The following is a 26,298-nucleotide window of genomic DNA, read 5'->3' on the forward strand; positions in this document are numbered from 1 at the left end:
TATCGCTCGTGCATATATATCGTGAACTGGTCAAAATCTCGTGTTATACTGTCGCTAGGTGTGCTTTATTGCGTAAATATTATCTAAGTTATCTAAGTTAGAGTCTTATATTAAAAGGATGGAGAAGAGGCAGATGCCCGACATGCTGTTTTATCGGATAATATCAGATAAAATCGATAATATCGTCTAACATCTAAGTTAGAGTCTAATATTAAAAATTGGAAGAGGCAGATGCCGACATGCTGTTTTATTGGATAATATCAGATAAAATCGATAATATCGTCTAACATCTAAGTTAGAGTCTAATATTAGACGAGTGGGGAAGTGGCAGATGTGCAACATGCAGTTTTATCGGATAAAATCGATACTATCATCTAACTTCTAAGTTAGAGTCTAATATTAGACGAGTGGGGAAGTGGCAGATGTGCAACATGCAGTTTTATCGGATAATATCGGATAAAATCGATAATATTGTCTAACTTATAAGTTAGATTCTAATATTGATAGCAGATGGGTGGAAAATTCTAAAAAAGCTGTTTTATCGGATAATGTCAATAATATTATCCATGTTAGACCACTTTGGTCTCATGTTCCTGGCACTTGCTAACTTAGACATTTTAGACGATATTATCCGATAATAAAGAAAAAGCCTATGTCGCGCCTTCATGACATTTGTCGCCAAAGACTGTACATTGTCACCTGTACTTAACCCTTTGCGTGCCGAAGTCAGTTTTTGTCACCTTTATGAAATATAACCAAGTCAATTTTTTCAGATTTTTCCCATAATTTTGATCAAAAACTGTAGCCATTGAAAAGTGATGTCCATTTGATCCAAAATTATGAAAAAAATATCATAGAAAAAATCATAAAAATTGGAAAAAAGTGTTGCACTAAAATTGAGGCGGCAAAACTGCACTCAAAGGGTTAAAGCTTCATCTACAAAAAATTCTCTTCTACTGTTCATCCATGCGATTGTCTATACCGTTTACACTCTCTCCCCCATTTCATCATACATATGAAAATCAAAAACATCAAAGCATCAGGGGTTGTACCATTTCTTTTGTGTGAAAGAAGTGTTAAACTGATACATGCTTGGCCATGGTTGGCATGTCATCACAATACAGCTGTAGCTGTAGTTGTCATCAATGTCAACATTTCACTCATCAACGCCAACGTTTTCACCGATACGTTAGCGCAGCCGTACCATACACTTACATGCAAAGCTTGTCAGTAGATTGATTTGCCACAACACTCTGTCTATTTTGACCCGGAATTCTCATCACAACCACTTCATGTCAAGTGTATTCCAAATATCATTAATAAACTGGTGGGATGCAACAAATCATCTCATTGCTCATTAGTGATATCTATAGAACCATAAAAACGGTTACTTTTTAGCTTGGTTTGGAATGACGTGGCATATGTCATTTCCCCTCAGCCGATCGAAGCAATGTGCTGTGTTAAATATCGGATACTAAAAGTGCAACGATCAATTGATTAGGTTGTTATCCTTGTTCCAAGAGTTCAGTATTTCCAAGCACACCAGCAATGTTTGAATATGGCTACACTGTCTGTGCATGCAAATGCCATGAAGGTGTAAAATTTTTCAATAAAAGGATTCGGCAGTAATGATTTGATGAGCACAACAAAACCCTGTTTGAAAGATCCTAGCTGCAAATGTTTGGACATTGATGACCCGTACCCTAAACTGTTTTGCCATCTCATCCAACATTCTTATCTTGCCATTTGGTACTTGAGGACTTATAAAAGTGTATCCCATACATGTAACATGATACATTGGATCATAAATATATTTTGTGCAATGGTACTTAGTTAATTATCAAATTGATCAGTGCACTGATCTCGCAAAACATAAATTGCCCCATGCAAATTGGACAAATAAAATGTACTTAAAAATATTGGAATTTTCATACCACTCCTTTAATTACTTTCTACCAAAATGTATTCGTTATCCTACCAAGAATCAAAGGCAACTTACAGTGTACACAGAATTATATCTCTATAATGCTTCAATTTAAAATTTCCAAGTTTTCCATTTTGCCATCAATGATCATATCTGTTGCATGAGTAAAGAAAATTTGGAAATTCTCAACTTGAAGGTTTTTTGGTAAATATTTTACAAGCACAAAAAGTACCCAATGCAAAATATGTCAGATAATAGATTGTTTGCCTACATTTATGTACAATTTTGATCCATATGCCTGCGATATTAATTACTGCACATCTAACACCTGAAATATGTGGATTTTTGACAGAACACAATGTTTTGATAAATAAAAAAGTTTTGAATTTTGAAATAAAAGGTCGTTGTTATCAAAGACTAAAATGACGTAATTTGTATTGTATCGTACTTATATATCAATGGCGAAAATCCTACGATTTGATTGGGCGAGACGCAAGAGCATAGACAGCGCCCACAAGTGACAAATCTTTCAGTCTAGGCCGTGCCAATGGTCGATAGGAGATTAATCCAGTACAGTGATTGGTTGTACAGGGATTTTGAGGAGTGGGCCAGTGTTTTTCAAGCAATCTATTCATAACCATATAAAAGAATACATTTTCATAACAAAATGATATTCATCTCATGCATTGTTATGTCAATTTGCCGCCCTCTGTTTTTGGCAGGCAGTGGAGAACAATACATACAGTTATTAACATATCAATAATTGAAAACAAGAGGGATGGCCATGCCCTGCAAATCCCATTGTGGAGAACCCTGTTGTATATTTATCAGTAAGGCTTACACCCAATCACAGCACAATCTGTAACACAACCAATCACCAAATGCCAATTCATCAACATTCTATCACAGGTGGAGTTTTCCATAGAATGTAAATTTACATTTCTACTTGAAGCTGCACGTTCACAAGGACAGGCTAAACAGTGTTTCTGGTTTTGCAAAGTCTCAACTATACATATACCAGAGAGGTGATAAATTCCAGTGGAAATCAAAATACTTGTATCTCCCAAATAAATTTCTCCATGAATCCCACATTGGGCATCTGCATTTCTTTTTTTTGTAGTTGATACTTTTCTAAAAGTATGTAATATTTTCAGTTTCTCCAAGTCCAGTATTATTACAGTCGTTGCAATCGTCCTGACAAGCAGTTCTTACATCAGAGTTGTCCATATCAATGTTCTCAGTGTTTGTGCCAGCTGATTTTGTCCTCAGGAGTTTAACACAATTTTCGTCAGCAATTTCACTGACAGTGTTTTTGAAGTCAGAATTTCCAAGAACGCAGATTGTTTGATTGCTCGCTTTGCAGGATTGATAAGACTTGTAACAGGAACTTATAGTCTTTACCAAGGCATCTCTAAACAGCACTCATCAGTGTGTAAATGAGACTGTTGATGGCAGAGTTGACGATGAGCAGGTAAATTGCTGCTCGAAAGAAAGCACTCTTAACACAAATATTTATTTCGGTAGAGTCTTCCAGAGTTTCAATAATAACCAGGACAACGAATACCTGAAAAGGAAATGTACACAGGAAGAACGCCAACGTGTTAGTTACGGCTACTCGTACAGTATGCCGTTTCTGTCTCTTGGCAAATGTGTTGACTGTGTTACCTACAGACTCAGATCGTTTCTTCATCTGAATGATAACTTTGCAGTACATGACAAACACTGTCATCATGGTGATTAGAAATGGCGAAATCTGAGCTGTGAGGCTGACAATGGCAGCAATTTTTCCTACATCCAGACACACGGGGAAGTTCATCACTGCGAAAAATATTGCGGACACCCAGGTCAGGGCTATCAGCTTCACACTGCGATTCTTGACGTGGAATATATGCGCCACCAGGGGCCGACAGATGGCGTTGTAGCGGTCAATGCTGATGATTGCAATGGTGAATATAGACACATATTGCAAAAACATTGGAATGACAGTCAAGAGTAAACAACGTCCAGCCTGATCGTTTGTTTCAAAGGGAACAGTCCAATTTTCAGACGCCACTAAAATGGTCACTTTGATGAGGAACAGAGTGTCGGCCACACACAAATTCATCATGTAGTAATTAACAGTTGTATGCAGGATTTCATTCTTCATCACCACGATGAAAAACGTTAGGTTCCCAATAACACCAAGGGCTATTGTTAACGTAAGCACCACTCTCCGTGACACATCTTGCACCTGACAGTTTTCAAAATCTGTAAAGTTATCGGCAATTGTTAGATTCTGAGGTAGAGATGAAAAAGCTGTCTGATATCCAGTAGTTACGGAGTGGAGTAGCTTTTTCTCCATTTTGCACTACGCTTACAAACTTAGCCAACTCAAGTCTGGCCAGGTGGTGGTTGTAGAGATGCTGTTTTCCGAACGATTTGTACAAAATGAAGATTTTTTCCACTTTTGGAAGCCTTTCTTCAACAACACTACTGGGCCTAGTTTCCACGGAGATTATCAAATCTCAACAACCGAAACATTCACTGATGCCATTTCTGTCAAAGCCTGATCTGTGAAATTCTACCCTGTAATCACTGTTTCAACCTCAGGATTCAATACACCTTTCTGATGGAAAACCTCCATGCAGGCAAAGATCCACATCCTTCAACGAAAAAATTTCATAATTATTGTAATTCTTCGCTCAACTCAAGAGGGAAATGATACTGTGAAACCTGTGTACTTATCAGCTTAGATCAATATAGTTCTCAGAGTAGCCATGTGCACAGTCTCACATCTATGTTATGATTGCATCAACACAAAAATTATTCATTCTGTACAACTGCCACTTGATCTTAAGTTCCTTGTCTATCACTCCCAATATTGACAATAATCATGTGACACAGAAGGACCTGTCAGTCCCAGAGACAATTAACTGAAAAAAGTAAGCTCATCTGCATGATTGGTAAAATAACATTGATATTAAATAAGTTTGTAACCAATAGATACGTCGGAGCTTCAGATATATGCATCAGTCTTTTCATGGATAATGATCAGTCCTGTTTTATTACATACGCATGGTTTGTACATTTCCTAATTATACAAATACAAATAATCGTACTGGTTTTTAATGTCAAATTTTTGCCCACATCTTGATTTTCATGTGCTGTTTGTGTGGCTAGCCATTCCATGTGCAGTGAATCAGCTATGTGTCAATTTTTTGCAAAGGTTAATGTGACCCTGGTATGAACAGTAACAATTTCACAGGTGTTGTGCAATCGATAGGCCGGTTTCTAGGAGTACGCTCTCTCTCTTTTGTTTGACCGTGGAATGAGTTCCTGGATATCCGGTACAAAGTCATTGGAGATTATGATACTCCATAGGAAGCTCCTGTAAAAAAAGTAAAACTCATTCACTTCCCCACTTTCCCTTTCTGTTATGTTCTGTTCATTTTCTGATTTGCATCAAGAATTCTGACTTGATAAAAATTGCAGAGTACTCTTAACCCATTGTAGTAATCTAAAAATCTCAATAATTTGAAGAATCATGACATTGTGTTTCCAAACAGGATTTCGATGTATTGTCAAGAGCTTCTCTCCAATAGTTATAGTAAAATTCTGCAATGACACAAGAACCATACAAATTCAAAAAGACAATCAAGAGATCTGCAAATTATATAGTCATCACACATACTGTTTTAATACGGTGTTTTCAATCGTGTTCGAACTCACAACTTACGGCAGCCAGTCACCTTGTAGAGAGGCTACAGACAGAACCACTCGGCCAAATGCCCACTCTCAAAAAGGAATGGTTCAATAACTGAAATAAGTTATTACAATTTTTCTGACTCTGACAACTTCACACGTTGTACATTTCAGAAGCACTCACGCTTGTACACTCACTATCACACATCACACACAAACTTTATCAAAGCGATGAATACATTGCTTAAACTGGGCGAAAGACAGCCTCGGGGACAATTTTGTCCACCAGCAGAGCTATCAACCCAGGGTAGAAAATACAGTGTTTTCTATCGGGTTTGAAATCGCAAAATACAGCAGCCAATCACCTATGAGTGAAGTCATTAAAGTACAAACTGCACTCTGAACAACAATGATGAGAAAATGTTGAAATCTGTGAGGGCTTTCATGCGGATGTACATGTACAGATAGTCGCAACGTTATCTATTAGTAAGCTACAACAAAAGAATTCCATTGAAATAATTGTTATTTTAAGTTCAAAGATTATTGGCGCACCACAGAGGAGTATTTTATCATTTTACAAGCAACAGTGTCGGAGGAAAGCACGTTCCATTTTAAATTTAGATCATATTTTAAATTCAGAATTTCAACTGCTTCTTTCTGGAAGACGTTTTAAGTATCCAGTTTGCAAGACAAACCGACTCAAGAATTCTTTTATCCCTATCGCTGTGCGGTTTCTAAATGATGCATCTTAACCCCTTGACTACCAAGGCCAATGTATTCCTATATACCAGGGCCCTTATGGAAATATTGATAAAATCTTAGGTGTGGTCATTGCGTGAACACTGCTTAGAGTAAAAATTATGTTAGTACCAATAAACCATATATTTTCTGAATCAGCACGAAATTTCCCACTTTTTCATACATAAGTTTTGTATTTCCAGGTCACGTGACTGATCACATGACACATCATGTGACCAGAGTTGGCAAAGAATATGAATATTTGAAGCATCAGGACGTGTTTTGAATCCATAAAATGACGCAAATTTGAATACAGTTGCAATTTTCATGGTATTGTCTTTACATATATGTAATAATAACTACCCTTTACCTTATTTATAGATGTTATCATGTACCTATTTGAGATTTTTCTTACAAAGGCAGAGTAAATGAACCATAAACATCAGCATCTGACATGATTCTGTATTTGAAAATCAACACAGTTTATATTTGTAAACACCTGCTTTTAGGACTATTTATGTCTTCCTTGCAGAAACATGCATCTAAAATGGTTATGATTTATCAAAAAATAATTCACAATATTTAAAAATACATTTTAGGGAACAACATATCACATGACCAAACACATTACCAGTCATGTGACCAGTCATATTGATAATATGGCTGCTATAAAATTTCACTGGCTTGTAGTAAAAATTGTATTTCCTCTAGTTTCATTCACGAATATTGCTGTTATAAGAACATATTTACATATAAATCATTTATTTTCAATAAATAAACATTTCATTTCATTGAAAAAACAAACCATAAACATCTTCGCGATCGTCGTACTTCTGAAACTGTAAACAATCAGCGAGACGCTTCTGTGATCAGCCTGACCTTTCAGGGTCGAGGTCATGGGTCATGACATTTGCTTCCGGATTTTGGCCATACTCGGACGTACGGGGGCGCAATCACATTCAGGCCAGATCGGAATACATCAGTCTTAGTCGCGCTTGCTGCCGACGCCGAAATTACGGGATTTTTAGTGACAAAAACGAAGCAAATACGCCTATTTAACTGTGCCGGATATTTCCGGCACTCAAGGTATATGGTATTTCAATATGGCGCCGGAAATATCCGGCGCCATATAGGTATCAAGGGGTTAATGGTCGTTGTATGTTCTTACTGTATTTTAGTTTTAGTCTTGTAATTCTTGTTTTGTTGTGATATTTTGTGTGATGTCCGCCAAACTTAATTGTCCTTAAGGGATAAATAAAGTTGAATTGAATAGAACCTTGCTGTAAGTGTCCATGCCTACCAGCCCAGAACTATAGAATTTGAGGCTTTATAATCTAGGATCTAGCCATGTGTTTCAAGTCAGTAGCTTTGCATGGATTTAAAGACAGAGCCAGTACAAAGCTCCAGACTAATCACGCATCAGCAACTCTACGGAGTTCATTTATCACATGTTTTCTTCATTTCAGAGAATGGATTATTTTTGTGCAGCATCGTTACTGTTAATGAACATTTTCACTTTGGCTGTCAGGTAAGATTTATCTTGGTAAATGTTGTCAGTTCTAGAATGTTGTCAGTTCTAGAAGTATCAACTGTCATTGCTTGGGTGCATCTAAGAAATTAATGAATTTGGTCTACGTGAGTGACACCGATGTAAAAAGTCTACATTTTATTCTGGAAATATATTTATCTGATATCCTTGCTAAGCAAATGCTACTTGCGTATGTGTTTCTTGGATGTGTGTCTCTTTAAGCAATACAGTCAGAGTGATAGCTTCAGGCTGTACAAGCAACTCCAATTTGAAAATGAAAACAAACTTGAATTATTTTTCTCCTCTGTATCAAACGAAATTATGAAATGATTGTGGTAAAAAGCCAGAATGATAGTAGGAATATGAAATAGTGCTCTTTATTACAACCAACATTTTCAGGAAGGCACTAATTGCCTTCATTTTGGCTACTCTGATTTGTAAAACAAGTAACTGTACATTAAAGACTGGAAAGCATGCACCAGACAAATGAAGAAACAGTCACAATGTTATATGTAACCAGTATCAACAGTAAACAAGTGTAAACATTAGACAATCATGATGTACTAAATGAAGCGTACTGATAAAATGGTAAGATTAATTCAGTGTACAATGAGAATATTAAAAAGAAACTGACACTAGGGGCATTTGAAATGCCAAAAACAGTGAAAATGGCCGTTAAAAAGCCTGGTGTGAAATTGGATAAAATAATGATGAAAATTGTAAAGAGAAGGAAATGAGGACTGACATGGACAGAAGATAAAGAAAACAACTTACAAGTCAGTCAGGTTGATTATTTTGTGTCAGAGTAGCCAGAGGGTGAGTTTGTCCTTACCATAGTAACCTCCGCATGATTAAATACCATGGTAATGTAGATTAGCATAAATCCATTATTTTTGATCAATCATACCCTTGTTTTGGTAAAATTATCTATGAATCTTTCCAATCAAAAATCTTTTTGATGTCTGTGGAGTTACATTTCATTTACATTTTTGCTGAAACTAAAATTAAATGCAGTGTGTCAAGGGGAAAGTCATCATCATACTGACAGAAATTAGCAAGATTTGATAAATGAAAATACTGTGTTATCAGAGTTCTCTTGATAAAGGAAAGTACAGAATTATCAAAATTCTTCCAATTACGTTACCCTATACAGACTCTCTAATGAAATTGTTAACAACAAGAAACCAGTTACACGTTATCAAGGATAAACATCAGAGGTATATGCTGTATCGTACTTTATTTGTGAATCTATAATTAGATGTCTTGTGTTTATCATTAAAAAATGCATTAGACATTAAAAATCAATGGTGGAGTCTTTACAGTAATATTTTCTAATATTTTCTGTTGAAAATGTTAGAAGTTCATTCATTATATTAGAAGTTCTCTCAGGGATTAACATGAAATAATCAGATATTATTCCCTAGTATTTTTCTTAATTCTGCAAAGGCAAATACTAGTGATGTAGTGACCGTGTCACCATTTGTCTTCAAATTCATGGTGACATGGTCATTATGTCACTCATATTTTCCAAGGTGAATAAAAAATGTTTAGGAATAATATACTGGAATAATATATCTGGTCTAATCCCTCAGCATATAACCAGAATATCAAAATCATAAATGATTCAAGTACAACATTTTTTGACACATAATATATCTGTTGCCTAAATTGTTGTCTCTTCCCTAGCAGTCAATTCAATTGTTAAGATTCATGTGGGTAATTTATTTTTCAATGAACCAAAATTTTTACAGAAAGAGATTAACCTGGTTTTGAACAAGTCATATTGATCACAGATTTGAGTAACTGTACCAGTCAGTCATTTGATGTCATTGTTTACTCCATGACAGGAGCATTGGATACCACCAGGGCAAGTGCAGGCGTGATATCTGTCTGGTGTTTGCAGCAGTCCTGCTATCATTGTTCGTGTGTCACGTCAGCTATCTAACATTCTACAAGTTTGATTATGGATACAACATGGCAGCCAGTGTTCTTGCAGGTGGGTTCTTTTAATTCCTACTTAAGGCAATACAGAAGGATTCAAGTATCTAGGCTACGGTTGCTAAGGAAAATTTGTTAAATCCACGAGAATATGACTTTTTGTGCGTTTATTGACCCAAAGATCCAAAACAATGACACCAAAGTCAAGCAGACACATGGTTGTCAGTCATGAAACGTGTGACGTCATAGATATGCAGATTAGCACAGCATGTTTTTGTAAAGATTCAGCTACTCCAAATTTGCTCCAAATCCACTGAAATTTTACACAGTCATACTTGACATACTCCTTCACAGTCCCGGGCATGGATTTGGTCAGTTGTGAAACAAACACTATGTTTTGAAACGGCTAATGTCTACTTTGTAATTTCGTACAATTTTAAATCCTATTCCTGCCATATCTCAAAAATTATTGAAAATTTTCTAAAACGCATGCTTAGCCTTATTTATCTTGACAGTGTCTACAATTCTGCTGAAATTCATTTCAACAGATGGAAAATTGGCCGACTTGAAAGTTTTTAAACATTTGCACAAGAGCAGAAGGCCATGCATAGAAAGGCCTAGAAAACTATGTAAATGGTAACAATTATTCACCGGCAATAGTGTGCATTTGGAACACTGCCAGCCTTAGCAATCGCACGAGCGATGAATCCTTCGGTATCGCCTTAAATGCTGTGACAGATAATTCAACTTCAAACAAGCCAAATACAATTCAAATAATTTGAATTCTAAATGCTGTATTTCATTGAGGCATATTGTGAACTGTACACTGCTTTTTCAACCCTGGTTACTATAGCAGCAGTTCTCTTGCATGCTCTGGAGCTTCCTTATTATACAACCCCAGACTGAAAATCCTTCCAAATAATGATGCTGTCTACCGGTATATACCTGAATAACTTGCCACATCACTGGAAAAGCTGTAGGTATTGGGGTCAAAAGGTCATGAATATATCATATGAAAGTTGATATTGTTATTTATAGTTACTCAGGTTGGCTATTGGGGATATGGTAAAGTCTTTTAGTCTCTTATGAAGACCCATTCTCACCTATTGGTATTTCTCCATACGATCTATTTTACCAACATGTGAGTCAAACTATAATGTGTAGAGAAAGGCCATGAGTTTCATGATCAGATCATTTCACTATTAAATCAAAAGATGAAAACATCAGTTTTTGGAAGAGTACCTCTCACTGAAAAAATTGGATGTTATCAAGTCATTCCCTAAATTTTTTTGAAGTCTGTAAATTTTTGGCATGTCTCCAAAAGGAAAGAAAATGTAATTTCAGAAAAAGAAACCAAATTATTTATGTTCTCATGTAATTTTATTGATAATAGGACAAAACACAAAAAATGATCATTGATGTTTATGTTTCATTTACAAACCAGGAGCTGTGAATTCTGTATGGATGTTGATCTGGTCTGTGAAAAACTGGGACATACACGGTGGCATTAAGAAAGCCTTGGTGATCACAGTATCTGTGAACTTTTTGATCAGTCTAGAGCTTCTCGACTTCTCGCCAATATTCTGGATGTTCGATGCTCATTCGCTGTGGCATGCAAGCACCATCTTGCCAACTCTCTGGTGGTACAGGTAAGCCAGGAAATCTACTCCAACCCTGTCACCCCATTGCCTGTTATGGATCCACCCAAATTGTTGAACACAATTGGAATGTGCCAAGGTTTGGCGGTGAAAAGGTAAAAAATTCAACCAGTTTCTGTCCCTGGTTCACGGTTGTGTGACCCATTATACCAAAGATAACAGGACTTTTTTCCCATATGAGTGTACTTGGAGTGTCCAAGTTTTTACCATGATGCTGTTGACAGTAAAAAGTGATACCATAGCCTAAGTGGAAAAGGTGGATATGGTTCTAAGGGGAGAACCATTTGATTTCTGGGGGGGGATATGGAGGATTTTGAGAAAAAAAAATTTGTCACCAGGTGAGAGAGAAGAAAAAAAAAATTGATCCTGTCATGGCCTGAGAAAAAAAAAATTGTCATAACAGACAGAAGAGAAAAAAAAATTGTCACAATGCACCAGAAATAAGCAAAATTTGGAGACTTATTCTCATGTATTCTTTGCCGGCGCGCCGCCATAGGCGGCGCAAATGTTTTTACCACAAGCAATTCTTATCTTTCTTTCCCCAGCACTTATGATATAAACATGCACTACATGGGTCTACTTTACACGTCAGTACACTCAATGTTTTCCTTCCCTTTTCTGACCCAAGAAATCATATTGCAGGATTTCTGTTGCAATATCTCAATGGCATAGGCACTATCTAAAGGGGACTATTTGACTTCTGTAAATTGTGAAAATTTAAAACACAAGACAGGAGTCAATAAACTAGTATTAAAACCAATATATTATTTTCTTGATATAAATTTGTTAGAAAGATGTACCTTGACAATGAAAAATTGAGGAACAACAAATATAATGAAATACAATGTGTGAGCCTTGTTTTTCTGACCACAAACACCGGATCGCAAACATACCATATTCAGGCTTTTCATTAGAAGCTGGCACTGGAGAAATGACACCAGAAGGTCACAGATTTTACATTCCTGTATATTCATTTGTCTTCAGTCTCTGGCAAACAGAACTGTTTTTCACAAATTGTATTGTCATTGTTTGGTTGTTGAATATTGTGATCAAATGACTCAAAAACTGATCATGCAAAAAAATGTAAAAAATATCAGTGTTCAATGTCATTTTCAAACAGTTTTACCGAGTGCAAATAAACTGAAACTCCTCTCAGATTGCACCATTAAACACATCAATTTCTCAAAATTTCCGATACAAGAGGGGAAACCCCCCTCTCGTGCTCTCCCCCTTAGGGTATTCTAACAGTTTCACTTAGTAAACAAATTAAAAAAACTCTCAGATTGCACCAGACTGCACCATTGCACACATCAATATCTTAAAAATTTCCATGCAAGATAGGGGAAAGCCCCTGTGACACTTTCCCCCTAAGCCTCTCTCATGTTCTCCCCCTGTACTTTCAAATTCTGCCCGGTCAGATATCCTAGTGAAAACCCTGTCATAATATCCATCCAAATTAAACAATATACTATATGATTAGATACTGCGTGATCTTTTATATCTTTATTTTATTGTGACTTTGAATTTCATTTTGATGTGTTCACCTTTGTTGAACCATCATGAGATAACTGATGATAGTCTAGCAGGGTACATCAGGATTTGATAGGTCTTTACTGTTGCTGTATTTTGTGAATTTTACAATTACATGTATTGGTATTTAACTTTTCTAAGTGGGGGATCGGTCAAAATTTCAGAGTTAGAGAGGGAGGTTACTCAAATTCATCATGGTTGGCGAAGGGGGGGGGGGGTCACTCGAAATTTCGGAGTTTCAGGCCGTAAATAATGACGGGTCCCTTATATACAACGCAAACTTGATGACCAATAAAAAAAAAAAGTGCACTGCTACTCCATTTGGAAAAAAAAAAATTGATGCAGGTCTGACAGTAGAAAAAAAAAATTGCTGTCACTCTGACAGGAAAAAAAATTGCTCCCATACCCTCTTCCTCCATACCCCCCCCCAGAAATCAAATGGTTCTCCCCTAACTGAAATTCCTTGTCTTTAGTTGGTATGTCAAAGTCAGATAATTAGTTGATATGTCAGTGTTAGATTATTGGTATTCACTGAAGTTTTTCTATTATTCTAGTAAATGAGGTGAGGGAGTCTTGTTCACATTACAGAACACTGGTAGCATAATACACTTTACGGTATGCATTGCACTTTTTCGCACCCCTTCCCCCTCCAAAGTTGAAATCAATGATAGACTTCTATAAATACAGGTAACAGTGGTACAGTTTCAAATTTTCCCTCAGACTTTCCTCAAGGAAATGTTATACCAAGAATAAAAATCAGAGGTCATTATGCAAATTTAGTACTAGAGAAACAAATTACCTTAAAAATGTACCGATATTTGACATTCAAGATGGCTGCCAACCCTGTGTTTACTCTACAAGGAAAAATGTAATCATTGATTTACACAAAATATTACTGTGAAAATTTCATTTACTTCTCACACTTGAACATTAGTCCACACAAGCAGGGCTCAGTGAAGTAAAAAGTAAAAGTTTTAGAGTCTGAGGCACTCTTGCTTTGATAATACATGTTGTACAATACTCTAATTTGTCTGTTTTCATTTGTTTCAGTTACATCATTGAAGACTCCATGTACCTGTACAAAGTAAAAGAAAGGTATTTTAAGATCGAGTAGAGCTCTGAGAATTCAGCTGAGATCAAATTTTATTACTATATTGGAAATCAAGATACAAACTTGTACAAGAGTATTTTGCTGTTGTAGGTTTCTACCTTTGTAGTTGATGTATTTTTGATGTGTGAAAAAATCACACAAAGTAGTTTTATTTTACTATAAGACACTTTCTGAAGATTTTTCATATACTATAGCATATAGATTTGTATGTCACTTTTACTGATTGAAATGATTGAAAGTAATCAGAATTTATAATCAAAGTATCAACAGAAACAAAATGTTGCTGCAACTCAAAGTTTCTATTTCACTTTGAGAAAATGGTTTGTGTTCCATGGAAAGGTCAATCCATGTTGTGAAGAGAGTGGTGTCAGCATTTCAGATGAAAGGCTTGCTGTCTGTATTCACTCAAAAATGGGATGAGGAAGTGTGCACCTATGTAAGAAAGATGTAAACAATCTGGAACATTTCTTCTCAATTTGAAGTTCAAATCGTTCTCCTTAAACAAAGTAATAATTTGTTTTGACATTGAGGGCAGCAATATCATGCATTTGTCACCAAGTACCAATTTGTTTGCATATCACTGCCCCCCCCCCCCCCCCCCATTTTCATTACCTCCAAACAAGGTCAACAACAAAAATCTTTTTCTTTACCATATACCGTAAAAAATTTACAATGTTGCAAAAAAAACATGTAAGAAACATTTCATTTCGATAGATATATACTCTCATTTTAAATAGGTGCACACTATTACTTCACCAGATCACAATGTCAGCAAAACTTCAGTGCAATTCAATGGACATGTTGAATATGTTGGTATCAACTTATATCCATATTTTCTATAATTATTTACAAAATATTTTAATCAGAATTTTTCTTCCTCCACTCTTATTTCATCAGTAAATTTTAACTGCATGAAAATTTCAAATAATACATGAAAGATTTTTTTGTGAACAGAAACCAGTTTCAGGTTTTTCATACCACTGGTAAGGAATTGTACATGGTGTCACCAATTCTCTGAGTACATACCTTTCTGGATTTTTTCCTCCAGAATTTTTCAACTCCTTGCAAATTATGCCTTGACAAAATGAAACATTCCAACACCACTGCTAAAGAAAATCTTACTTTACTCATAGATTTGTTACATTTTCATGACCTGTACAATAATTTTACAAGGGCTGTGTAGTTAGTAAGCTAGAACTTAAAGTGAATGGTACATTTATAAGAAAGCAATCCCTTGGACGTGCCTGTACTTATTCTAAAATCATGAATTTGATGCAAACAAACACTTTGCACTATTAAGGACAATTTTGGCATCATATGCCATCTTCTCTGTCTCAACCCCAGTGAAGAAGTACATGCCAGTACAGAATGAATAAGGATAGCCAGTATTAAGTTCAGATGGCCAAATTTGAAATGTAACATGACCTATGACCTTTCTTTAGCCACTGTGTCAATTCCTCACCATGTGTTTCATGATGATCAAGTCTACCATTAGGGATCGTTCAGTTTTTACGGCGGGGGGGGGGGGGGGGGGTCATCATAATTTTGGAATCCGCAAAGGGGGGTCATCGCTTTTTCACTGGTAGGAAAGGGGGGGTCACCACATTTTCAAAAACATAATACCAACAATAAAGTTCACTTTATGCCATGGCCATGATCGACCCTCTTTACCGGCGGGCCGCCTTCGGCGGCCCACTACAATAAATATACATTATGTATTACCCATGACCCTCTTAAGGGCAGACGCCTTTAGCGGCCCACTCCAATTAGCTTTACTTCATGCAATGGCCATGATCCGACCGTCTTTACCGGCGGGCCGCCTGCCGCGGCCCACTACAATAAATTGACTTTATGTAATACCCCACGGCAATCTTACTGTAAAATTCCCAATTGAAACCGCGACTTGTATTAGAAACATTTTGAGGGACCCCTGGGATCACGCACTGAATAATGGTAATGGCCGCGCGCCTTCAGCGGCCCTGTCCAGTAAAGTCTACTTTATGCAATAGCCATGATCGACCCTCTTTACCGGCGGCCACCTTTGGTGGCCCACTAGAATAAAGTTGACTTTACGTAATGGCCCATGACCCTCTTAACCGGAGGGCTGCCTTTGGCGAACCACTCCAATAAAGTTTACTTTATACAATGTCCATGGACATGAGTTGTCTATGGAAATGAAGTTAAAAATTGCCTTACAGTCGTCCTAATTAACAGACGTTTCAATGGATGTGGCTGAGAAGTTTGTGCACTGGCATCTCTGCTACACATATAAAGTGCGCCGCGTACCAGAGTTCAAATCCAAATCATGCGGGTAAATTTGACATATGGGTTTTGGTTATTTTTCAGGGGGGGTCATCAATTTTTTTCGTCTGACAAAGGGGGGTCATCTTTTTTTCACAAAAAATGCAGGGGGGTCTATATTTTTTGAACACCGGCGACAAGATTTTGCCCCCCCCCCCCCCCCCCCCGGGCCGTTAAAAACTGAACGCTCCCTTAGGGTATCTTAGTTTGTTGTGATGTAAAAAGGAATGTTCCATTTCGCCTTTTTTCTGATTTTTTGTAAAATTTATAGAAAGATTTCATTTCAATTTAAACACAAGTTCAGTGTCTGAATAGTGAAAGTCATTGGACATCCCATCAGTATTTTGGGAATGTACTTACTTAGACTTAGTTCTCGCAACTCTGATCACCAAGAATAACTTTGTTCATGAGGTGTGTCCACAAGCTTCCTAGCTATAATGTTACAGCCCTTGAAATTCATAGCACTTGCAATGAAAAGACATGTTGAAGTTCATAGAAAGTAATGATCAAATATTGGTCCATGTAGATTATGGTCTTTATTGGGGATGGTTGTTTCACCATAGACACTACAAGTTTGAATAACCAGTGAATATATATACATACTTTTATGATAAAGAATAACCATAGAACGTACAACCGGATGACCACAAAGCACCTACAGATTTACCTTGAATCCTCGGGACACAAGTCCTCATTTAGTCCATTTGGAAGGGGATAAGTTTTCTTGGCTAAAGGAATGGGAATATTCCTTTGATAAGCAAAAGGAAAGGTCAAGTTGCTCCTTGATTAAAACTTTAACATTGATCAATAACATTTACCTTGATATTACTATAATAGCTTTATGAGATGTATGAGGTCACAAGCATCGTTCTGAAATGGTTCATAATGATCTAACTCAACCATTTGTTCACTTCATATCCAAAAATTACACCCTGTGAAGAGGTTATGCTTTATGGGCTCAACTTTTCAAACACAGTTGAATTACAGCTGAACAAGAGCATTTGGAACAAACTGAACTGAAATACCCAATTGTTTTGATTCTTGCGATTACTATAGACACTTAAAATTGTAAAGGTTCTGAAATACAAAGTGGTGGAATACAATTCCGGGACAAAATGGTCAATTAGTACTTAACAACAGCCAGTTGCTGTAACATATGCAAATCAGTTGCCATGGCAATTCTTGCAAAGCAGCCAAGGGAAACAAACTATTTGGTATTGAATGTGTTCCAGTGAATTGCTCATACTTCTACACAACTATCTTTAAAAAATTACTCTTCAGGCAGGATAGATCAGGCTTCAAAACAAAACCTTCAGAGAGGACGCTGATGTGTTCCAATTGTTTCTGAACAAGTGTCTGGTTGCCACACATTCAAAAAGACAACTAAGGCCCAGTGACTAGTCCATATTGATACAATATCACCAATATTCATAGCACTCCATTTGTGAGTCCTCCCTCAAATACCAAATCGATAAACAGATGCGATAGAAGTGTGTTGATGCAAACACTATACATGATGGAATACGCAACAAACTAAACATATGACATTAAATATAAAGGCAAGAAAATTTATTGATAAAGTTGTCTTCACAAGAGGAAAACAAGATCCTTTTTGTGGCAATTTACATCATTATCTGTTGCTTTACCAGTAAATGACAACATTACACCAAGTTACTGTCCTATCAGTGGCAAGAATTTTTTCATATGTGGGCAACACTTACTAGCTGTGTGAAAACATTACTGCTTGACCTCTGGGAAATGCCAAAAACATTCATACATACCATATCTTTTGTCAGAGAATTCCAAATATATGCATTTATTCTTAAAATTAAATGAAAAAAAAAATCATATGTATCGATCATATTTCATACCAGAAACTATTTGTAAAATTTGTACGACATTGTAGGCGAATGAAAATTTTGTATCTAGAAATCTGAATCCTGTATTTTGATAGCACATTTCATAGAGTAACCTTACAACTCAAATGACTGTATTTTGTGTCAATATGATAGTATTCAATTGTATAAAAATGAAAATGTACAAATTGTAATTATTCAAGTTATTTTGTAATGTCATTGTTTTCACTTGTTTGCGACAATTACATGTTGTTAATGCTTTATCTGAAATTGAAAATAATCTTAATAAAGTCATTTATCTTGATGTGAAGTGTCTTTTTCTTCTCGTGACCACGTGTCACTTCATTGTTATTTCCACATGTATATAATGGTTGTGGTATGAAAATAGATGCAGATGTCAGATTTTGAATGCATGCACAAAGAAAGTTGATAATGTCTCTTGACATAGCGTAAAGATTTTTGTGTTGATAATTGCAGCTTGTATAAAACCCACAAAAGAGGTAATATGCTAGCATCAAGCATTAATGCAATGACATTTTAGGGAAAAGAGCAAATCAAGCTTGTTTGAAAAAAATATATACTTAATTTATGAATGTATGTGATAATCATGCAATGGATGAATATTTGTATACTCACTGTAGCTGAAATTGGTAAATATGACATCATGTCTTGAGAGCAATATTTATATATAATAAGGAGATCCAAAGACAGAAGAATTAAGCCACACACACCGAATACACCCTCCAACAAAAATTGGTGGATAGACACGTAGAGCTTCTTGGGAATAGTCAGTTACTCCAGCCAGAAAGACATTGAATCTAAACTGCTATATGGAATATATGAATGACATACTAGAAGGGCATGCCAAAAACTGACACCAAATGATGCAATTCATAGTTGTTTTCATGCCAAGCAGGGAATTGTGGGCTTGCATGATATGAAATTGATAGGTTATTTAATCAAAAACACATTGAGCATTCCCAAAATTAGTGGGAACTACCTACCGACCCTGTTCCACCAGCTGGAGAAACTTATTGACCCTTTGCCTTTCCCCACAGACTGTAGAAGGAGACAGGGTTCATGATGATATGGCAAATTTCTTTCCCACCATTGTGTTGATAGATGGCGCTGTTCCATTTGATTTTGCCAAGCATATTATAAATAGCAGAGGTTCCTCCAATATCATGGTCCCTCCACAAGAAGACTGTCCAGTGGCTGTGATTTATGACAGACTGTGTATGCAGTGTCAGCAAACACCATGAACTTGGAAATGCACCAACAAGGTATATTCATTTTGATGTTTTCTTGAAACTTCCACAAAGGACTTGGGTCAGAAGAAAAATGTGTTATAAAAGTCATTTCAGCATGCTAGACTTTAAGATCAAATGACAAGACATTTTCCTTTACAAAATTACTTTCAAAAAAATCTGAATTTCAGGTAGCTGTTTTTGTCAATGCTTTGATAAATATTACTGTACACTTCTTTGAAAGGTGAAATTTGTTGTAATGAGCGATGTGAGAGCAAATTTAAAAATTTACTCTCAAATGGTTTTCACTGTCTACTCACCGCTGTGTACGATAAATCAGTACAAGAAGCTATACAGAAAGTGTGAATAATCTCACGACTGCTTGATTCTTCACCCTAATAACTTCCCATCATTTCTATCCAATTATTGCAAAAGATAGGAAAACATTTCAGTCCTAAAGTGACTGCCATTACCAGATCCTGTAAGCTTGTATTCTATGAATGTTCACAAATTTCCACACAGGCTTGAACCATTTATTTCCATTGCCAACATCACCACCCACAAAGCCATAAATGTTAGTTGCAAAATAGGATCTTTTTCATTCGTGGTATAGAAAAGATCCTATTGTGCAACTAAGTAAAGGAAAGTAGCCATGGCAACATGGCTTAACCGTTGCCACAGCAACAAGAAATGCTACTTTCAGCATAGGTCACATTTTCTCACTAACACATAAATACCTTGGTGAAGAGAATATGGCCATCATCAGACTAACATTGGGAACAGAACCAAATACCTTAATTCTTGCAAAGACAAGGACCAGTTGTAATATATTGTTTCTGTGACAAGGATCAGTAGGGTGCATAAATTAAGTGACAACAACAAGATTTGACATGAAATGCTTTATTCTTGAACAATGCACAGTAAAATTTACTGTATCATCAATTATATATACTGTACAATATGTAAGAAAGTCACACACAAAAAAGATGTTTGTTTCAGACGACTGACAGGTCATCTGACAATATTTGGAAATTGTTGAGTGTAATCTACATACGTGGTTTATTTACAGCTTATTTTCAAAGGAGGGCTGATGTCTTTGGAAAGTAAGTCTCACTTTAAATGTGTTTTACAGATTATGCATAACAAAATATGTTCATGTAACCAAGGCGATGTTCAGTTTCAACTACCATACAAATCCCAGGCGTTTGCGTGAATCTCCAGAATTCTGACCATCTTTGATATCCTCTGTGCTATCTTTGTGGTATGTTGGTAATTCAACACCGCTATTATCCTGGACAAGGTAGCTGGGTCTAATACCTCCTTTGCCTTCAAATACGGGGCCTAACCCACCACCATGACCCTCTCGCGCTGCCTTGACCAGCGGGTAGACATTGCGACCGTTGCGTTTGCAGTGAGTGATGACTTTGGCAGCGTACTCTTGGAACTGCTGTTCTTCGAGTCCTAAGAGCTCAAGGTTACGCTTGTCATGATCTAACTGTTCTTGTATTTCTTTGGAGTCTTTGGTTCTCCTCTCATCAATCTGACCGACATGGAAGGACTGCAGAGCTTCTGCTTCCGCTTTGGTCGCCGCCTGTTTCTCCTCCTGCTGGGCCTGGAAGATATGATCAGCTTCAACCCGAAGTTTCAAGTTCTCATCCTCCTTCCGCTTCTCCTCGCGCTCTTTCTCTTGCGCCAGTTTCATCTGGGAGGTCCTGTGCTGGGCGATGGACATCAGGTCTTTCTTCAATTTGGTTTCTTTTTCTTCATCTTCAAACTGCTCTCTGGCCTCTCGCTGGGCGACAGCTCTTGCGATCCTGTCATCTTCATCATCCACCTTTTGTCGTAGTTGTTGATGAAGCAGCTCTATCATCTTGTTTGTGTGGTCCTGTTTTTTCCTGAAGTTTTCAAAAAAGAAAGAATGTTGTCTAATCAGTGACCAAGCTGTTTCTTCTCTGCTTACATAATGCATGAATTCTAAAGATTTTTTTGACATATTTGTGTTTATCTAACAAACTATATATCACTGTAATAAATCTCCCTTCATGAATAAGTTTCATTGAATACAAAAGTTTTTAATGTCAACTTGCACAGAATATTAGGATACTGTAGTTACGACAGAGAGTTTTGACCTACTATTCAAATTGGAGCAAAAATTTACATTCAAAACGTAAGTCTGTGCCATAAATGACCAACACATTTCATGACAAACTTCCTTTATGCAAACTTGTATGAATGAATTAGGTTTATGAAAGTTTGCAAATTTCATGATGATGACTCGATTCTCAATATGATTGTTACATCTATGTACCTCAGGTCACTTACAATGCAGATTCAAAGCATTGATTTGACGGTTGCTGTGTAATAAACAACTTACTGCCACAATTCCTGTTCTCTTTCCTTCCTGAGTTTTGACATCTTCTTCTTTGCAGCCGCAAATATCCTAATTTCATCATCTTCTTCCTCCTCTTTCTGTTTCTCCACAGCCCTTATCAGGTCCCTGTCCTTCACTGTTTGAAGATGTGCCCTCATGAGATCCTCTCTCTCTTGCCGTTTGATCTCTTCAATTCTCTTCTTCTCAGTCTCAAAGCGCTGTGTGTTCCTCTTAATCTCTTCACCCTCTCTCAGATCACCCAGGGCGTCTAATTCTGCCTGCCTGATGTGACCGTTAATTCTGCATGTGCAAGGAAGACAGTGGTGGTGTAAGTCTCACATTGGACAGTGTTATTCTACCCCATTCCCTACAATGGTTCAGCCCAAGCCCATTGTTTTCAGTGGTGAAAGTAGACCTATGTATGTGCAAATGAGGTGAAAAAGTTGAAGGGGCAACTTTTTTCACTGGTTTTGTTTCTGAACAAACTGAATAACTGAACACAATTTTCGAAGGAGGACACAGGATTACAATCACATGAACAGGTAACGTCACAAGGAACTAATATGAGAGCCAAGGATTGAGGACTCGACTGTTGCTTATTATAAGCCATAGCGGCCTAAGTTCTATCTTCATATTAGTTATTTCCAAATATGGCAAACATGAGTAATTTTATTTGAACCTGGAAGTTTGGTTTATTTCTCAATCACATAATGTGGGAAACTATTCAGCAACTGGCATTCCAAAAAACTGTATAGATAATAACACTATATTGTAGATGAATTTCAAAACTAACGGGGAGTCATGATGGAGCAATTAACTTCATCTGCAACTTGACTACACATACTGATTAATGGTTTAATAAAATAATAATGCAATCAAATTAATATCCTATTTTAGAATTGTTATATGTCAACTTACTGTTCGCGTTGAAATCCTTGAATTTTCCTTTTCTCTTCAATGGCTCTCAAAGCTTTAGCTTGGTCTTCTAGGATGCCCATCTCTAATTCTCTCTGGTGTCTAGCCAGTAACTCCTTGTCTTTGCCAGCACTGGCACGCTCTTTGGCCCTCTTCAGTTCAATCTGTGCTTCCCTTTCTTTCAATACCTCAGTAAGGAGTAATGCTCCCTGCAAGATAAACCACACGTTGGGAAGTTATTGCACTATTCCTTAAACATACATCTGCACATACCGTACATACAGACATATAGACAGCACCGACTCACCATATAAGCTCTTTTTGGTATTTATATACATACCAAATATGAGCTAAAAACTTCACAAACAACTCAATTTTTTCCAAGAGGTTCGTGAGATTCAGAGATACTGCTGGAAAATTTTTCTCAAATATGTTACACCTTTACTGATTAAATAACCCCATAAAAGATTGTTTTTCTTTTCCAAAGAAAACCACACTTATCATTTTTCCCCATCTTCAATACTGTTGATCATAGTAATACCTTGCAAATAAAACTTACATGGAAGCCTTTGACTCTGTCAGTCTGGTAATATTGTTGGGTTTTGGCTTTTTCAATCGCTGCTTTTCTCTTTTCCGCCTGAAACTTTGCTTCTTCAATGTCAAGCTGTACTTTCTCTTCTTCCTCTTTCTCTTCCCGGATTTTACGGGCTTCCAGTTTCTTCAGACGCTGACCCTGAAAAGAGAAGATTTTTATTGCGACAGGGTTAATGAAACTGGGACAGACAATGGATTTCATGTAAATCCAACCACAGCACTCAAAACTGCATGGATAGATAAGAATGTTGCGATGAAAGAGGAAAATATGTGAATGTGATGAACAATTTATAGGTTTGATAAAAAAGAAGAACCCTCCATCGGAGCATCCATTACTCTGGTGTCAGTGGTGATGAACAATTCTTGACAGTTTTAAAACAATCAATATATACATACAATCAATCAAAATGTAGCTTAACAATTTCATCCGGCTGGTAACTTGTACTTGTTCCAAAGTTTAAGTCAATCTCTTGTCTGTGATGCACAAAAACTTTCATTTGGCACTCTACACCCAACAACTGTCAGCCCTTAAAAATGTCACCCAGCTTAGTATTTTAGTCATGGCTATATGATGTGAACATTTCAAGATTGTACTCACCGCTATCGTATTACTCCAGTTTTTCACAGCTTCTTTGGATCTTGCATGTAATGCTTCTTTCTCCTCTCTCTCAGCCTGAATTCGTTGTGCCTCTCTACTTTTGCTTGAAAGCTGATCCTGAATACGTGCCCAGTCCTTCTTTGAAAGCACCGTGACTTGTCTGAGGTTGGTACCAGTGATTCCCAGTGACAATTGTTGGTCATGTTCAGGTGATATGTCACCACTGCCGGCACTGTTTGCTGTGAGCATAACAATAATTACATTGATAATGATGTCGTTATAATGATGGAGATTATATCTTATCTATCATAAAGTGGAATTGGAGCAAACTGACTTCCTAATTACCAAATTAAAATCATGTATTTATTCTGTAAGACTTGCAATTTATTTGCATAACCTAAATTATTTTCATTTATCATGGTCCCATCAATCAGAATTAAATCCCTCTCCCCCAAAAAAAATCCAAGCAGTGGGGACATTTCCATCCCGCCTTGTGAGAGAAATCAAGAGAATACATTACTATTTTCTTGCCCAAATAAGGGATATGCACATCAAGTCGAGTCTGTGATTCAAGCGAACAAAAAGGTACATGCGAAACTTCTCTCCCCAGGCTCTACGCAGCGATTATAGTCAACGACAGAAAGGTTCCTCATTCTATTTGTTATTAGAACAGACATTGAGAACAGGATCAACGGTACGAGAGTGGATGGGTACGTTGTACCTCCAAGATGTCCGAATGCCTTAACGCCAGCTTATCTGTTTGTTTTACTGTTTCGTGATTTGTTGTGGTTTCCTGATTCGCTCTCTTTACCGTCCAACATGGCCGACACCGGCCATGATGGTCTGTCAGCCTGAAAGATTATCGCGATATGAAGACGGATCAAGTATAAATGCTAACGTTCTGTATATAAATGTTGACATAAAGAAACCATCACCATAACTGCCAATATCGTAGAGAGGAAAATGTGATAAAAATGTAATTATTTTACAGAAAATAAGCCATGTCACTACTGTATGATCGTGATCCCATCCACCACAGTCCCGCCCAACTCCACACACTCGGCTCGGCGCAAACTCACCCCTCGATTGTCCTCTTCTTCGTCCGTGTTTGACTACATCTGCCGACATCGACATATCTGCTGTAAAACGGGAAAAAAAGATTTAAATTGTTTCAAACGCTGCAAAAATGCAACGAGGTTGATGAGAGATGTCGAACTGCCCCTTCGCTGCGCGCTGTGGTTCTTTGAGTGTTGCCAGGCACAACTTTGTTGATGACAACGTCAAAAATTTGCATATATTTATTTATGTAGATCAGCAAGTTCCGATCACACTTTCCGATTATTAACGGACATTTCCGAACATTGGTGTTCTCTGTGCGAACAGTGGCGGCGCTGTTTATGGCGAACTTCTTCATTTGAATGCCACTGTCACCGCGTCTGTCAAGGCGTGTCGACATGTCTGTCACAATGACCTTGTACCTCAACCGCCACTGTGTCACATGAACAGCTCATGTTGTCACATGGCACACTGATGTCTGCCACGGTCAGTATTTTGACAGTGGGGCATTATAATGTTTCACCAGTCCGGGTCAGCTCCAAAATTGGAGACTCATTATGATAATGTATTCCGGCATTCAGCCAATCATCGACCAGATTACATCATTAATAAAGTACAGGTCACGCTGGGTCACAAATTACCCACCAAGTGTGATCGGCAGTTTGTGGCCGCTTATTAAGCCCCTGTCTTGTGAATTTCGACGAATTTCGACAGTCAACATAATCCACGTGTTCTGCAGAAGGTCATGTCCAACAAGGAGTCCGATTAGTGAACAAATATTCGAAATATTGACGATTCATTTCTACCCCCAGTTTATCGATTTCGCTCAAGTACCGAGAATCATTTTGTGGATGTTCGTCATCTCTATTAGAAATAGTGTTATAAAGGTTATTTGTGTAGGTACGCGTATAACATTTTGCAAGAAAGAAGAGCAATGTCAGAGCTTTAAAACGATACCTGTTTTGTAGTTGTCAAACGCAGACTAAAAATGGTACGCGATTTTGAAAATGTGTTGACAGAGTGGCCACACAACTGTTCCCCATACTAGGTAGAATTTGTATCGCTGCCATCTCCGATACAAATGGGGTATTCTGAACGATCTGTGTAGGTACACGATTTATATTTCGCAGGACTTCAAGCCAGAGTCTAGGAATCACAGCGATATATGGGGTTTGGTTGTCTTAGCCAGAAAAAACTGGTACGCGATTTTGAAATTGTGTTTTGACAGAGTGGCCACACAACTGTTCGACAT

At 37.2% G+C, this 26,298-nt stretch overlaps 2 protein-coding genes across 2 annotated transcripts in view; one reads left to right on the forward strand and one right to left on the reverse strand.

The window, feature by feature from the left end:
* The window catches only part of LOC139141047 (post-GPI attachment to proteins factor 3-like), a 33,965-nt gene extending 18,340 nt beyond the window's left edge, over positions 1–15,625 (forward strand). Inside the window, exons 5-8 of the mRNA XM_070710619.1 lie at positions 7,810–7,871; positions 9,719–9,867; positions 11,254–11,458; positions 14,048–15,625. Coding sequence (XP_070566720.1) covers positions 7,810–7,871; positions 9,719–9,867; positions 11,254–11,458; positions 14,048–14,111 — 480 coding nt within the window. The 3' untranslated portion in view covers positions 14,112–15,625. The remainder of the gene's footprint in view (positions 1–7,809; positions 7,872–9,718; positions 9,868–11,253; positions 11,459–14,047) is intronic.
* A 4,771-nt stretch (positions 15,626–20,396) lies between these two features.
* Positions 20,397–25,271, reverse strand: LOC139141048 (cilia- and flagella- associated protein 210-like). Its single transcript, XM_070710620.1, has 6 exons — positions 25,070–25,271; positions 23,991–24,229; positions 23,358–23,531; positions 22,802–23,007; positions 21,887–22,183; positions 20,397–21,407 (listed from the first exon to the last, which is right to left on the reverse strand). The coding sequence occupies exons 1-6, from the start codon at positions 25,122–25,124 to the stop codon at positions 20,696–20,698; spliced, it is 1,683 nt and encodes a 560-aa protein (XP_070566721.1). The 5' UTR covers positions 25,125–25,271; the 3' UTR covers positions 20,397–20,695.
* Between the last annotated feature and the right edge of the window lie 1,027 nt (positions 25,272–26,298).

Source organism: Ptychodera flava, chromosome 9 (assembly GCF_041260155.1).
Source record: "Ptychodera flava strain L36383 chromosome 9, AS_Pfla_20210202, whole genome shotgun sequence".
Lineage (NCBI taxonomy): Eukaryota > Metazoa > Hemichordata > Enteropneusta > Ptychoderidae > Ptychodera > Ptychodera flava.

Coding starts and splice junctions, on each gene's coding strand:
- LOC139141048 (XM_070710620.1), bottom strand. CDS start 25,124: ATGTCGATGTCGGCAGATGTAGTCAAACACGGACGAAGAAGAGGACAA. Junction 23,532..23,990: donor ACTGGAGTAATACGATAGCG/GTGAGTACAATC, acceptor TTCTCTTTTCAG/GGTCAGCGTCTGAAGAAACT. Junction 21,408..21,886: donor AGAGAACAGGAATTGTGGCA/GTAAGTTGTTTA, acceptor TGAAAACTTCAG/GAAAAAACAGGACCACACAA.